Source organism: Vigna angularis, chromosome 3 (genome assembly GCF_016808095.1).
Source record: "Vigna angularis cultivar LongXiaoDou No.4 chromosome 3, ASM1680809v1, whole genome shotgun sequence".
NCBI lineage: Eukaryota > Viridiplantae > Streptophyta > Magnoliopsida > Fabales > Fabaceae > Vigna > Vigna angularis.
Genome location: NC_068972.1, coordinates 23393163 through 23406288, shown reverse-complemented (window position 1 = coordinate 23406288; position 13126 = coordinate 23393163). Strand labels below are relative to the sequence as shown.

At 35.5% G+C, this 13126-nt stretch overlaps 2 protein-coding genes across 6 annotated transcripts; both read left to right on the top strand.

Moving 5' to 3' along the window:
* The first annotated feature begins 1331 nt into the window (after positions 1-1331).
* On the top strand, positions 1332-6219 carry LOC108325957 (zinc finger CCCH domain-containing protein 32). Of its 2 annotated transcripts, none has more exons than XM_017559128.2 (7): positions 1332-1719; positions 1833-1975; positions 2314-2376; positions 2488-2607; positions 2695-2985; positions 3081-3392; positions 5532-6219. In XM_017559128.2, the coding sequence occupies exons 1-7, from the start codon at positions 1626-1628 to the stop codon at positions 5604-5606; spliced, it is 1098 nt and encodes a 365-aa protein (XP_017414617.1). In that variant the 5' UTR covers positions 1332-1625; the 3' UTR covers positions 5607-6219. The 2 variants fall into 2 exon arrangements, with proteins under 2 accessions (XP_017414617.1, XP_017414616.1); XM_017559127.2 differs by having other exon boundaries at positions 1334-1719; positions 5539-6219.
* Positions 6220-7949: 1730 nt separating this feature from the next.
* On the top strand, positions 7950-12066 carry LOC108325958 (zinc finger CCCH domain-containing protein 32). Of its 4 annotated transcripts, none has more exons than XM_052875037.1 (7): positions 7950-8489; positions 8602-8744; positions 9150-9212; positions 9332-9451; positions 9534-9824; positions 9910-10221; positions 10450-10575. In XM_052875037.1, the coding sequence occupies exons 1-7, from the start codon at positions 8396-8398 to the stop codon at positions 10456-10458; spliced, it is 1032 nt and encodes a 343-aa protein (XP_052730997.1). In that variant the 5' UTR covers positions 7950-8395; the 3' UTR covers positions 10459-10575. The 4 variants fall into 4 exon arrangements, with proteins under 4 accessions (XP_052730997.1, XP_017414619.1, XP_052730996.1 ...); XM_017559130.2 differs by lacking the exon at positions 10450-10575 and adding an exon at positions 11444-12066 and having other exon boundaries at positions 7953-8489; XM_017559129.2 differs by lacking the exon at positions 10450-10575 and adding an exon at positions 11451-12066 and having other exon boundaries at positions 7971-8489.
* The last annotated feature ends 1060 nt before the right edge of the window (positions 12067-13126 follow it).

Sequence of the window (13126 nt, the reverse complement as noted above, 5' to 3'; positions counted from 1 at the left end):
TAAGAAAAGCATGCAATAATAAATATTATTTACTTCTTTTAAAATAATAATAGATTGATTGGTATAAATTAGTGGTTTGGTATCATATTAATGGGACCCTATACTTGTGCAGAGGAGTACTATATAGAAATTCCATAAGTAAAGTGTCACATGAAATGAAATGCATTCAATGTTTTTAAAAAATTTTCTTTAATATGGGTTAACATAATTTTAATATATCTAAAAAGAACCAATTTTATTTTAATCTATATAAATGTTTGTCTTTGTTTTATTTTTGAGATATAAAATTGGTGTGTAGGTGTCAAATGATTTTCTTTTGTTACTTAAAAAATACTATCAAAATACACGAATGAATAATATAAAAAAGTTGGTTATTGATGAATTCTTAATGAAGTTACTTATGCTTTTCTTCTACATTTCACAGTTAAAAAGCAATGTAATCATTATCATACCCTTATTTTTTAAAATGTAATTGTATTATCACCCTCCTTTAATCATTATAAACTAAAAAGAGGAGAGATGATTGTGATTGATGGTTGGCATTACAAATAATAGTGATAATTATGAAAATAAAACTGATATAATAATGCAGGTTTAAATTTAAGATGTATGCTATTTCAATTTTTCTAAATAATCTTATTCTTAAGAGTTGAGAGGGATGTATCCCATTTTCATTTTTTTTTTATCAATCTTGATCATTTTATAAAAACTATATGTAAGTAACTGTTATGTCAAATTATGTGACGGTAAAAATTAGACCGGATATAGAGTTGGATCCTTGTCATAATTAATAAAATTAACAATTTAATTGATAAAATAAAATAAAAAAAATATTTTTAAAAAGCTTCATTATATACCATTATAAATGAAGACATGAAGGCCAAAGAAAAACAAGACATAAACATTAAATGCTCTAACTAAAAAGAGGAATCACCATATTTTCAAACGAGAGTATCTATTTTAAAAATTAAATTTAAGCAGCAAAATTTAATAATCCCAATTTTTTAAACTATGACATTAAATAATTCCTCGTTACATTTAATCTCTTCCTTAGGCTATACATAAAAAAAAAAACTCACTTTAAAAGTTTAAAATGAAAAGTATCACATTGAAGATCAAACAATTCTAGAATTGATTGGTAACTCTAATCCCAAATAAGAAAAAAAGAATGAAAAAACATAGAGAGAAGGTCATCCAGGTAATTTCACAGAAGGAAGAGTGTCGGTTACCTGTTAAGTTAGCTTAGGTCTTCCTTTTTCAGTTTTAATTAAAACATGACAGGATAAGATGATGTTGGAAGGAACATAACATTTTTCGCTATTTGGCGGGTACGCAGACACCCAAATCACAAAAAAAGAAAAACGAAAATTAATAGGAAAAACAGAGAAAGAAAATCGGGCTGAAAAGCGCAACACAGTGAACACACCACATCAGACATCGTACAGTCATAGAGAGAAAGGGAAACAAAAACACATACATATTCACTCACTAACACCGCTCAAACCAGTCTCTATCTAGTGGGTTCCAAACAACACCACACCTTGCTCATCTTCCAGAACATTCTAGACCGTTCTAGCTGGAAACTGCTTCTTCACTTCAAACACCCAGATTCTAACACCTTTTTCATGGACTTGTACGGTCGGACCCCCGCCAGGAATGGATCCAACCCGGTCAACCAACCCGAATGGCGCTCACCGGGCACCGACACTGCTCTCGAAGGTCTTTCTCTCTTCTCTGCTCCCTATCTTAGGGTTTGCTTGATGTGGAAGCTGACTTGTGTTAGTTTAGGGGTTTCTCTGTGGCTTCTGATTAGGGTTTTTCGGTTTCTGCAGAATCCATGTGGCATTTAACGTTGGGTGGTGGGGAATCTTACCCGGAGCGGCTCGGCGTGCCCAATTGTGTGTATTACATGCGAACTGGTGTGTGTGGATATGGAGGCAGGTGTCGTTACAATCATCCTCGTGACCGTGCTGCGGTAACACTTTCCATCACTTTGAGATTCTGCATTAGGTTAGAGTTTCATGCAAGTGTCTTGTTGCTGTTGCTTTTTGGTAGGCATTGTTTTCGTGTCTCTTTTAGCTCTGTGTTGGTGTTATTACTTATTTCCGAAGGTCGATGTTGTGTATGAATGTTCGTTTACTGTGTAGTTTGTTTATTTTTTTTTTCTTTCCTTTTTAGCGAGGAAGGGGGGGATTGCATTTTGACTTTCTCAATATGAAATGTACTTCCAAAGTGAGAATTGGAGAATGTGGATGACGAAGTTTTTTCTTTATTACATCTTATTGCTAAAGTGTATAAATATCAATGCGTTAGGTTGCTGCGGCAGTAAGAGCTACAGGGGAGTACCCAGAAAGGGTGGGGGAACCTCCGTGTCAGGTATGCTATTTTTGGCCACTTTAAATGTTTTTTCTCAAATAAAATCTACCAATTTCTTCTTATATTTCTAATTTAATGTGGTTATTAATACTTGGTGTTTCTGATGAGCAGTATTATTTAAAAACGGGAACCTGTAAATTTGGTGCATCCTGTAAATTCCACCATCCTAAAAATGGAGGTGGATATTTAAACCAAGCTCCACTAAATGTCTACGGATACCCATTAAGGCCTGTATGACACTTCTTGTTCCTCTTGTCCCTCATGTAATTGACAGTAGTATAAATAATGCCATGTTGAACCATGCCTTTTTTTTAACAGGGTGAGAAAGAATGCTCCTACTATTTGAAAACGGGGCAGTGCAAATTTGGTATATCTTGTAAATTCCATCATCCTCAACCTGCTGGTACGTCATTGCCAGCATCTGCACCTCAATTTTATCAACAGGTGCAGTCTCCTACAGTTCCTCTGCCTGAACAGTATGGAGGAGCTTCTTCAAGCTTGAGAGTGGCTAGGCCTCCTATGTTGCCTGGTTCATATGTTCAAGGGGCTTATGGTCCTGTACTTCTTTCTCCAGGGGTTGTCCCATTTCCCGGATGGAGTCCTTATTCGGTGAGAGGGACATGTGTGCGCGTGTTGTGGAAAGTCATCTTTTTTGTGTTAACTTTTAGGAGTTACATTATTCTGAAATTTTTAAATTGGTGTAGGCACCTGTAAGTCCTGTGCCATCTCCTGGTGCTCAACCTGCCGTTGGGGGTACATCTTTATATGGAATGACCCAGTTATCATCACCAACATCAGCTTTTGCAAGACCATATACTCCCCTTCCCTCTACCTCTGGCCCTTTAGGAAGCAGCCTGAAGGAACAATTATTTCCTGAAAGACCTGGTGAATCTGAATGCCAATACTATCTGAGAACAGGGGACTGTAAATTTGGATTAGCTTGTCGATATCATCATCCTCGAGATCATATTGTGGCACGGCCACTTCTTAACCCTGTTGGACTTCCTTTACGTCCGGTATGTGGTTATTCACTTGATTTGATTATTCAATTGTCTGTTTAATTTCTAGGATTTAATTAAATGTTTTTATATGTCACTTTATAGTTTAGATGTACATATACAAGAGTGTGAAAATGATGTTTATTTTGCTTAAGGCACAGTACTTACATTTCCTACGTATTAGACATTAAAATCTGCATGTGGTCTAGACAACCTGTCCTTTTATTTGACTTAGGCCCTAATAGCATTAGGTACTCAATAACCCGACTTCTGTTGCACTAGGGTCAACATGGGCAACGGTTGATCTGGAGTAACAGATAATATTAAACTTTTGCTTTGGAGTAACAGATAATATTAGACTTTTGCTTTGCACAATGATAGTGTTGGTCGTTGGTGGCACAAGATTATCAAACTGGAGAGTCTACGTCATATGAAAAAGTAAATATAATACCATTCCAATTCAACTTTTCAATCCCATAAATTCTATAATAACTAAGTTTAGTGGTGTATGACTATTATAAGTTTAAACTACAATAAATAGATACGTTCATACAATTACAAAACATAAGTTCTTAAGGTGAAAACAATTAAATAACTAAGAATGGAAAAATGTTTAAGTTTGTGTCTCCAATCCTCTAACAACATCATCTCCAAGATCATTATCTTCATCGCCATCAAGCTCTTTCCCTGATAGAAAAGTGGGCATCATCAATATTGGCATAAAAACTAAATTATCAATGGAGTGCATCTAGAGTTGGGTCAGCTGAACTTGCTCCTCCTATGTCTAGAGGGTGAGGAAACTTCTATATTGTTTGAACCATTCCCGCTTCCGTCATTTTTCAATTTTCGCAACGTGATGTGATGCTGAGGCGGTTGGAGATAGAGGGCAGAATCAGATCATGAGTACTAGCTGATGAGGGGCACACTCTTTTTGTTTGGAGAAGTTGCAAGCCAAACCCATATCCTTCATTGTGATATGGGTTCTCAAAATGTGTTTGAAATAGTCAAATGACATGATTTTATGTCAGTTTTTTTGCCAAACAATGGATTCGGTGAACTTGTAAGTCTATCATGTGTGAACTCAGTTTGGTCGAGTATGCTTGTCCACCAAGAAACTAATTTGGAGACAAGTTTACTTGTGGCCCATGAATGAACCTTTTGAGTTTGATAACCATGGATGATTTTATGCACACACAGGGCCCTCCACTCAAAAAGTATTTGGACTTTGAAATCCTCATTTCAGGTCAGGTCAAGAATCAACCTTCCTAAAAGATTAAGCCGTTCAACAGAAGTCTGTGTTACACACTCATTCTATTTTTCTTTTAAGTTAATTATGATATTAATGTGGCTTTCTGTATGGACACATCTAAAATTTAACGGTTCAAGGTTTTGACAACAAAAGCTACTATCTTGGACTGTTAAATTTGGTTATCATTTTTGAAGGATTCTCCAGCTTAGGAAAACCCTGCTGTTGGTGAAATCTAATTTGGATGTGATGGTTAACGCATTTCAGTTTCCAACTACAACTTCCAATATAGTGATGATGTGGTTGATGTTAAATTTGTAGCATGGTAGTTTGATTTCTATCTTGAATTGAGATTGCATGTTTGCTGTTGCATCATCTTTGGGGGGATGTCATATGGAAACATAGGATCTGTATTGGGGACTACAGTGGACAGGATATGATTTCATCATTACATTGTATGTTCATTTTGGTTGTGGGCTTGTAGTTAGCTACTTTTTACCTTGTTGGGGAAAAATGTTACTTATACACCAATTTGATACATGACAGGTCAAGTTACTCCTTTTAAATATGCATAGGTGCATATATTTCAGATGCAATAATCTATGCAGTTGTGTGCACTTGTGATTGTGATTACTATGCATCTGCAAAGAAAATTATCGTTGATGAATTTGGCTGCATTATGCAGTAGTGGTTATAACTTATGAATTCATATATTTGTTTTTCCTCTTATTTATAACTGTGTCAGTGGTGTATAGAGTTTAGTGACCGGATAAGGATTTATATTATTTGATTGAAGCATGAGTTTTATTGAAATAATTGATTGTTCTCAAGCACAACCTCATGCGCTGTGACATTGCTATTGTTTGTTTTTTTATTTTGAGATTTTTTTTCTTAATTGATTTGTTTTCTAGAAAACAGGGTGTACAACCTTGCGCATTTTATTTGCAAAATGGACATTGCAAGTTTGGCTCGACGTGCAAATTTGACCATCCTTTGGGATCCATGAGATACAGTCCATCGGCATCTTCTCTCATTGATGTGCCAGTTACTCCATATCCAGTTGGTTCTTTGCTGTCTCAGCTGGCCCCTTCAACAACCTCTTCAGAGCTTCGGCCTGAACTGATGTCAGGGTCCAAAAAGGAATCCTTTTCGGCCAGAATACCTTCTGGAAACAGTTCCGGTACCACTGTTGGTTTAATATTTTCACAAGGTGGGTCTGTTTCCCTATCTGATGTGCAACTCTCAAGTCAGAGTTCTGCCTCTGCTAGCAGTAGCAGAAGCACAAGACAAAGTGGTGAGATACGTTGACATGGCTAGTGCAAACTTGAAAATGTGTCCTCATTATCCATTGGATTGATTTCACAGGCCTCCATTGCTCTGTCTATACTCCTCTGTGCTTTAATTAAAACTGTTCAAAGATTCACTTTCGCTGTTTAGAAATCCATCATCCAATTCGGTTTTAAGAGCCTATACTAGGTCATTCACTTTTATGCTCTCATCTGATTATATTATTATTATCTCAAATAAGCTTTAATAGAAAACTTAACACTGTCTATTCTTCGCCCCTTCGGAATGTTTATTATTTTACCTAATTTATTACTCTTGTGTGATTAATATGGTTTGCTTGCAGTTTTGCTACTGCTATTACCCTCAATCTCCACACATAACAGGTTTAAAGAATATTTCTTTTGCAAAATTTAACCTAGTTATATTTACTTTTCTATATCTAATGGCAATTTGACCTTGCTCTTGGAGGTGGAGGTTGGTAGTGCTTTTGGTACTACTTTTATTCAATGCATCTCTTTTGCATTTTTTTTCTGCTTTGTACTATTGCATTCATGCATGTTTGTGCGTATTGACAGATATATTATGCATTCTATAACTATTTTTGAATCTGGGAAATATTGTAAGTCAGTATTTTAAAACGTTAGTTAATGAAATAAAAATAAAAATTTAAGTATTAATAATATATGTGGTAATTTTACTGAAATATTTAATCAGTGTCAGAATTTAAGAAAATATTTCTTTTTAAATAATAAAGATTTAATAAATAAAGTCTGATTTTCTGTGAAAAAAAAGAAAATGCTTGTTATGAAATGGAGATGTGTGAAGAGGAGTAGCTGTGTTTAAACTCTTAATATCTTTTCAAATTTAATGAATGTTTTATCATTGAAAGGTAATAAATTAGTTTTCAAACACTTCTAGTGGTTGAAAGTTAAACCTTGTTAAGTTCATATGTTAAAATAGTTTGGAAGGAAAACTAATCTTTCGTTCATTACTAAATAACTTAAGAATCTTCTAGTTTTAATCAGAATAACAACCTACATATTTTCTGTTGTTAACCCATGACAAACATTTTATGTTGTTAACACATGACATTAGTGTCTTTTTAATTCTTAGATTGTTTTTAAATAACACTCACTTTCTTAGTTTTATTTAAAAATACCATATTATGTAAAATGTAAATAAAAATTATGAAAAATAAAAATGAAATTTTAAATATAAAAATAACAAGTATTATCAACAAAAAATTAAATGATATACTTAGAAAATATCATAAAAGTTACATTTTTAGAAAATATATTCTAGTATTAAAATAAGTAAATACCCATTCACAATATGATTAAATCTATTATTAACTCATTTTAGAATTTGTGTGTTTTTTTTTATAAAAATATATATGTAACTAAGACAAAAGGTGGAACTGTTTATTTATTAAAATAAAAATTTATTTAAGGAGAATTTATACAAGATTAGAGTAACTTTCTTATCATTAAACTATTAAGTTTTCTTTTATATAGTAATTTGTATATTTATATTTAAAAATTTTAATTGTAAAATTTATGTAATTTTTAGTAGATGTTACTTTTAAATAAAATACAAAAAGAGAGCTGTGATGCAATTGATTAAAAACCTTTATTAAAAAAGCACAAGAATTGTATATCTATTCTAAAACTAGTAAGATGTAGATGTGATTCAACATAAATACAAGAAGATGAGTCCAGCTTTCTGAATTATTATAGTAATAAACAAAACTTAGTTATGAAAAAATAAAGAGGCACGCTCTCAGACGGCATTTGGGAACCCTTCTCTTGTCCCCACACAAAGAAAAACAGCTTAGACTTTAAACAGTTCAATCAGAAACCTGTCCACAAAACTATACCTCTAACGGGTGAAAATGAGTGAAATCAATCACCTTGGAATTTGAATTCAATTTGAGCTAAACTTGTTATATTCATTTAGTTAACTTGAATTTTATCTATTATTATTTTAATGAATTAAAATAGAACTTTATGTTAAGAATGTAATATTATATTATACTGGAATGGAATAATATAAGTGTGTGAAAAGTGGAAGGACAGTTACGTCACTTTACAAAAGGATGAGTGTCGGTTACTGGTTAAGTGTGAACCCCGTTTTCTGATTTTAAACTGTGGCGGGTAGACAGAGATGAAGAGAACAAAAAACCGAAATTAATACAAGAAAAACAGCGAAAGAAAATGGAGCTGAAAAGCCCATCACAACAAGAGACCGTACAGTCCTAGTCAGAGAGAAGAAGCAAAACAAAACACACACTCTTTCACTCTCACACTCACACGCACACACGCACGCTCCAACGCACGCCCTGTACAGTGAAGCTGTGAAAATCCCTTTTCTGTCTCTCCGCTTCCAAACCACCCAGCAACACCAGCTCTCCGATCTTCCACATCCTTTAACGCCTCTCTACTACCAACCTCCTTCTTCACTTCAGACACTCCAACACAAACCCGTTTCCATGGACTTGTACGGTCGGGCCCCCGTCAGGAACGGATCCAACCCGGTCAACCAACCCGAATGGCCTTCACCGGGCATCGACGCTGCTCTCGAAGGTCTTTCTCTCTTCTCTTCTCGTCTGTTAGCTTTTATTAATCTCCAACTTGTGCTGTGTTAGTTTTGGGGGGTTTTCAGTGGCTTCTAATTAGGGTTTGGGTTTTTCTGTAGAATCCATGTGGCATTTAACCCTCGGTGGTGGCGAATCTTACCCGGAGCGGCCCGGCGTGCCCAATTGTGTGTATTATATGCGAACCGGTGTGTGCGGATACGGTAGCAGGTGTCGTTACAATCACCCTCGTGATCGTGCTGCGGTAACCCTTTCCATCACTTTGAGATTCTGCATTAGGTTAGAGTTTCATGCAAGTGTTTTTTGTTTTTGTAGTAGGCATTGTTTTCGTGCCTTTTTTGGCTCTGTGTCGGTGTTATTGCTTATTTCTGAAGGTCGATGTAGTGTAGGAATGTTCATTTACTGTTTAGTTAATTCTTTTCCTTTTTAGCGAGGAGAGTTGTATTTAATTTTTACTTTCTTAATGTGAAATGCCACTTGAAAGTGGGAATCCGGTTTGAAGGATAGTCTTGTTGTGTTGCATAAGTCTATTTTAGTTAGAAAAAAAGAGAGTTAGAAGAATGTTTATGTAGATAGTGAGTATTTTATTTCATCTTATTGCTAAAGTGTATGAATATGAATTGACTCAGTTGAGTCAAATGCTGCTTAGGTTGTTGCGGCGGTAAGAGCTACAGGGGAGTACCCTGAACGGGTGGGGGAACCTCCATGTCAGGTCTTGGTTTTTGTTTTATTTCCATAAATGATTTTTATGTTAAATCTGCAAATTTTTAACTCGTATCTTTCCAATTTAAAATGGTTATACTTATTCTTCTTGGTCATTCCGGTGAACAGTATTATTTAAAGACTGGAACCTGTAAATTTGGAGCATCCTGTAAATTCCACCATCCAAAAAATGGAGGTGGATATTTAAGTCAAGCTCCACTAAATACTTACGGATACCCATTAAGACCGGTATGACTCTTCTTTTTGTTCTTCTCCCCACCTGTAGCTCGCAGCAAACAATGCAATTGTTAACTGTCTTTTGTTTGAACAGGGTGAGAAAGAGTGCTCCTATTATTTAAAAACGGGGCAGTGCAAATTTGGTGTTACCTGTAAATTCCATCATCCTCAACCTGCTGGCACACCATTGCCAGCATCTGCACCTCAATTTTATCAACAGGTGCAGTCTCCTACCGTTCCTGTGCCTGAACAGTATGCAGGAGCTTCGGCAAACTTGAGAGTGGCCAGGCCCCCTGTATTGTCTGGTTCCTATGTACAAGGGGCTTATGGTCCTGTACTTCTTTCTCCAGGGGTTGTGCAATTTCCTGGATGGAGTCCTTATTCGGTGAGAGGGACATGTGTGCAAAGTGAAAAGTCAATTTTTCTTCATTTGGAAGTTGCTTTCTTCTGACAAATTTAAATTTGTGTAGGCACCTGTAAGTCCTGTGCTATCTCCTGGTGCTCAACCTGCTGTTGGGGCCACTTCTTTATACGGAGTGACCCAATTGTCATCACCAACATCAGCTTTTGCTAGACCATATACTCCGCTGTCCTCTACTACTGGACCTTCAGGAAACATACTTAAGGATCAATTATTTCCTGAAAGACCTGGTGAACCTGAATGCCAATACTTTCTGAGAACGGGGGACTGTAAATTTGGATTAGCTTGTCGATATCATCATCCTCGGGACCATATTGTTGCACGGCCATTTCTTAGCTCAATTGGACTTCCTTTACGACCGGTATGTATGGTTACTCACTTGATTTGATTATTTGTCTTATTGTCTGGTTAACATTCTTAGATTTATTTAAATTTAAGTGGTATGGTACTTTACAGAGTTACAGTTATAATTTATGATGTTATCCATATAAAATGTACATATCTACACATGACAAATATATGAATAACACATCTATTCTGCTCAGGGATCACTATTATTTCCTACTCATTAGAAATAAAAAATTTGTAGGTAGTCTAGACAAGCTGCTCTTTTTGTACCTTGGCCCTTGTAGTATTAAAGTATCCCTGCATAGCAATTAACTCATAGTGTGGCTTCAGTTGCACTAGGAACAACATGGACAGCAATTGACCTGGAGTAAGAGACAATATTAAACTTTTGCTTTGCACGATTAGAGTTGGCCCTTGACAGAACATAATATAAATATGTATGTATAAAGCTGTCTGCACGAGCCTTTTAGGCCCGAGATGTGGAATGTAATTTCTTATTTACAAGAATGGGGATAGCTAAGATTGTACTCTTGATCATATATTTTAAAAGCTTCTATTCACTCTAGTTTCCTTTTTAAATTCATATGGCATAAAAGTGACTTGCTCATATGTCTGAAATATAAAAATATAAAAATTCTGCCTTTCCTGCTTCCACTGAAATGGCCACTGTAGTGATGTCCATGATGCCAAATTGTGACACGGTTAGTTGCTGTTCTATCTTTAGTTGCGTGATTAAAGTTTCATTATGTTTGGAGGGATATGTGATGGAAACAAAGGATCTGACCTGGGGGTTATGGCAGAAAGGATTTGGATTTATAGTTCCGTTGGAAGTAAATTTTGGTTGTGGTAAACTATGTTTCTTCCTTATTGAGGAAACATGCTATTTACTGAGCTATTGGACATCACAATAGAACAAGTTACTCGTTTTGGATTTAGGATGCCTTGCATAGATCTCATGCAAAATAATCTTCATTTGTGACCGAAATGCATGTGCAAATAAAATTATTTACAATGGAATTACGCACTTGTAGAATTAGTGTTTATAGGGTCATCCATTCGTATATTTGTTTTTCATCTCATTTACACTAGTGTTTAGAGTTGTTAGTGGTTTGAATGCATTAATTTTATGTGGAAGATTTAATTGTTCTTAAGCACATTCTCATGTTTCATTGCAGCATTACAATTTGCTTTTTATATTTTTTTTTGGGATTTTTCTTAATTAATTTGTTTTCTAGAAAACAGGGCGTACAACCTTGCGTTTTTTATTTGCAAAACGGGCATTGCAAGTTTGGCTCCACATGCAAATTTGACCATCCTTTGGGATCTTTGAGCTACAGTCCATCGGTATCTTCTTTCATTGATGTGCCAGTTACTCCATACCCGGTGGGGTCTTTGCTGTCTCAACTGGCTCCTTCTACAACATCTTCAGAGCCTCGGCCTGAACTGATGTCCGGGTCCAAAAAGGAATCCCTTTCAGCCAGAATACCTTCTTCTGGTACTTCTGTCGGTCTAATTTTCTCACAAGGTGGTTCTATCTCGTTATCTGATGTGCAACTCTCAAGTCAGAGTTCTGCCCCTCTTGGCAGTAGCAGAAGCAACAGACAAAGCGGTGAGATACGTTGATCAGGCTAGTGGAAAACCTGAAAATGACTCCTCATTAGCTATTGGAAGTGACTACACAAGCCTCCATTGCTTCTGTTTATAGTCCTCAGTATTTTGATGGCAACTGTTCAAATTTTCACTGTCTTTGTTGAGAATTCATTATCCAATCCTGTTTAGAGCATATACTAGGTGATTCTCATCTGATTATATTATTATCTCCAATAAGCATCAATTGAAAACTCAATATTGTCTATCATTCATCTCTTCTGATTGTTATTATTCATCCTTTACTTAAAGCGTTTGTGTGATGATTGTTTTGTTACATTTCTGCATGCATGTGAGACAAAGCCTAGTTCCTGCCCCGTACAAAGATGAAGTTGAAGAGATGACTGAAGTTCCATTTAAGCTACTGTTTTTTTTTTGTTTACCTTTTTAGTATTTGCCGCATGCATTCTCGTTCCCGGAGATGTATATACTCTTTGAAATCTGCTATGGAAATTTTCTCGGACAACGCGATTACTATGTTAAAAAGTTGTCATGCCTTTATAATGCACATTATGTAATACATTTTGCTAAACATTTTGCATTAGAGTATTTTTACCGTAATTCTCTTTAGAACATAATTTATGTTCTAATGATGGACAAAAATATTGTGATTTTTTTATCCATGTTAAATATTTAATGCTAATATTGTATGCATTCGATGAATATTTGTAAATCTAGATTATATTATTAAGGGTTAAATATGTTTTTAGTTCTTAAATTATTGGCCGTTTCTGGTTTTCGTCCCTCTTTCAAAATAAGGTACAATTTGGTCCTCATTCTTTTCGAAATTTTGGTTTTAGTCATCGAAAACTAACACCGTTAAAAATGTGCTGACGTGGTTAACGGTAGACTGATACAATTTTTTTTTTTGTCAGAGTTTATCAGCTTTTCTTCCTCTCTCTCTCCTTCGTCTCTTCTTTCAATCCCAAAACACAAAACAGTAAAATCTTCCGGTCAAGCTTTTCTCTCGCATTTTCCATCACCGAAGAGGACTCTTCTGGGACCCAGACAATAATGCTTTCAAGAAAAGGTATAGATCAAGAACAAATGGTTGACCTGAAGTTGTAAGCACATACCGATTACCATTCGGCACAGGTGCCCAAACTTGAGCCAGAACATTCAATTCAGTCAACTCTTTGAAGTATCAAAGCGCTTGTGTCATCCTTTCCTTAATTACACAGTATCCGCCCACATTTTCCAGTGGTGGCATAGGCGCAAGTGGTGGCAAAAGCTTCTTGTTGTCATCATTCTCCTCTGGCTTTTTAGAAATT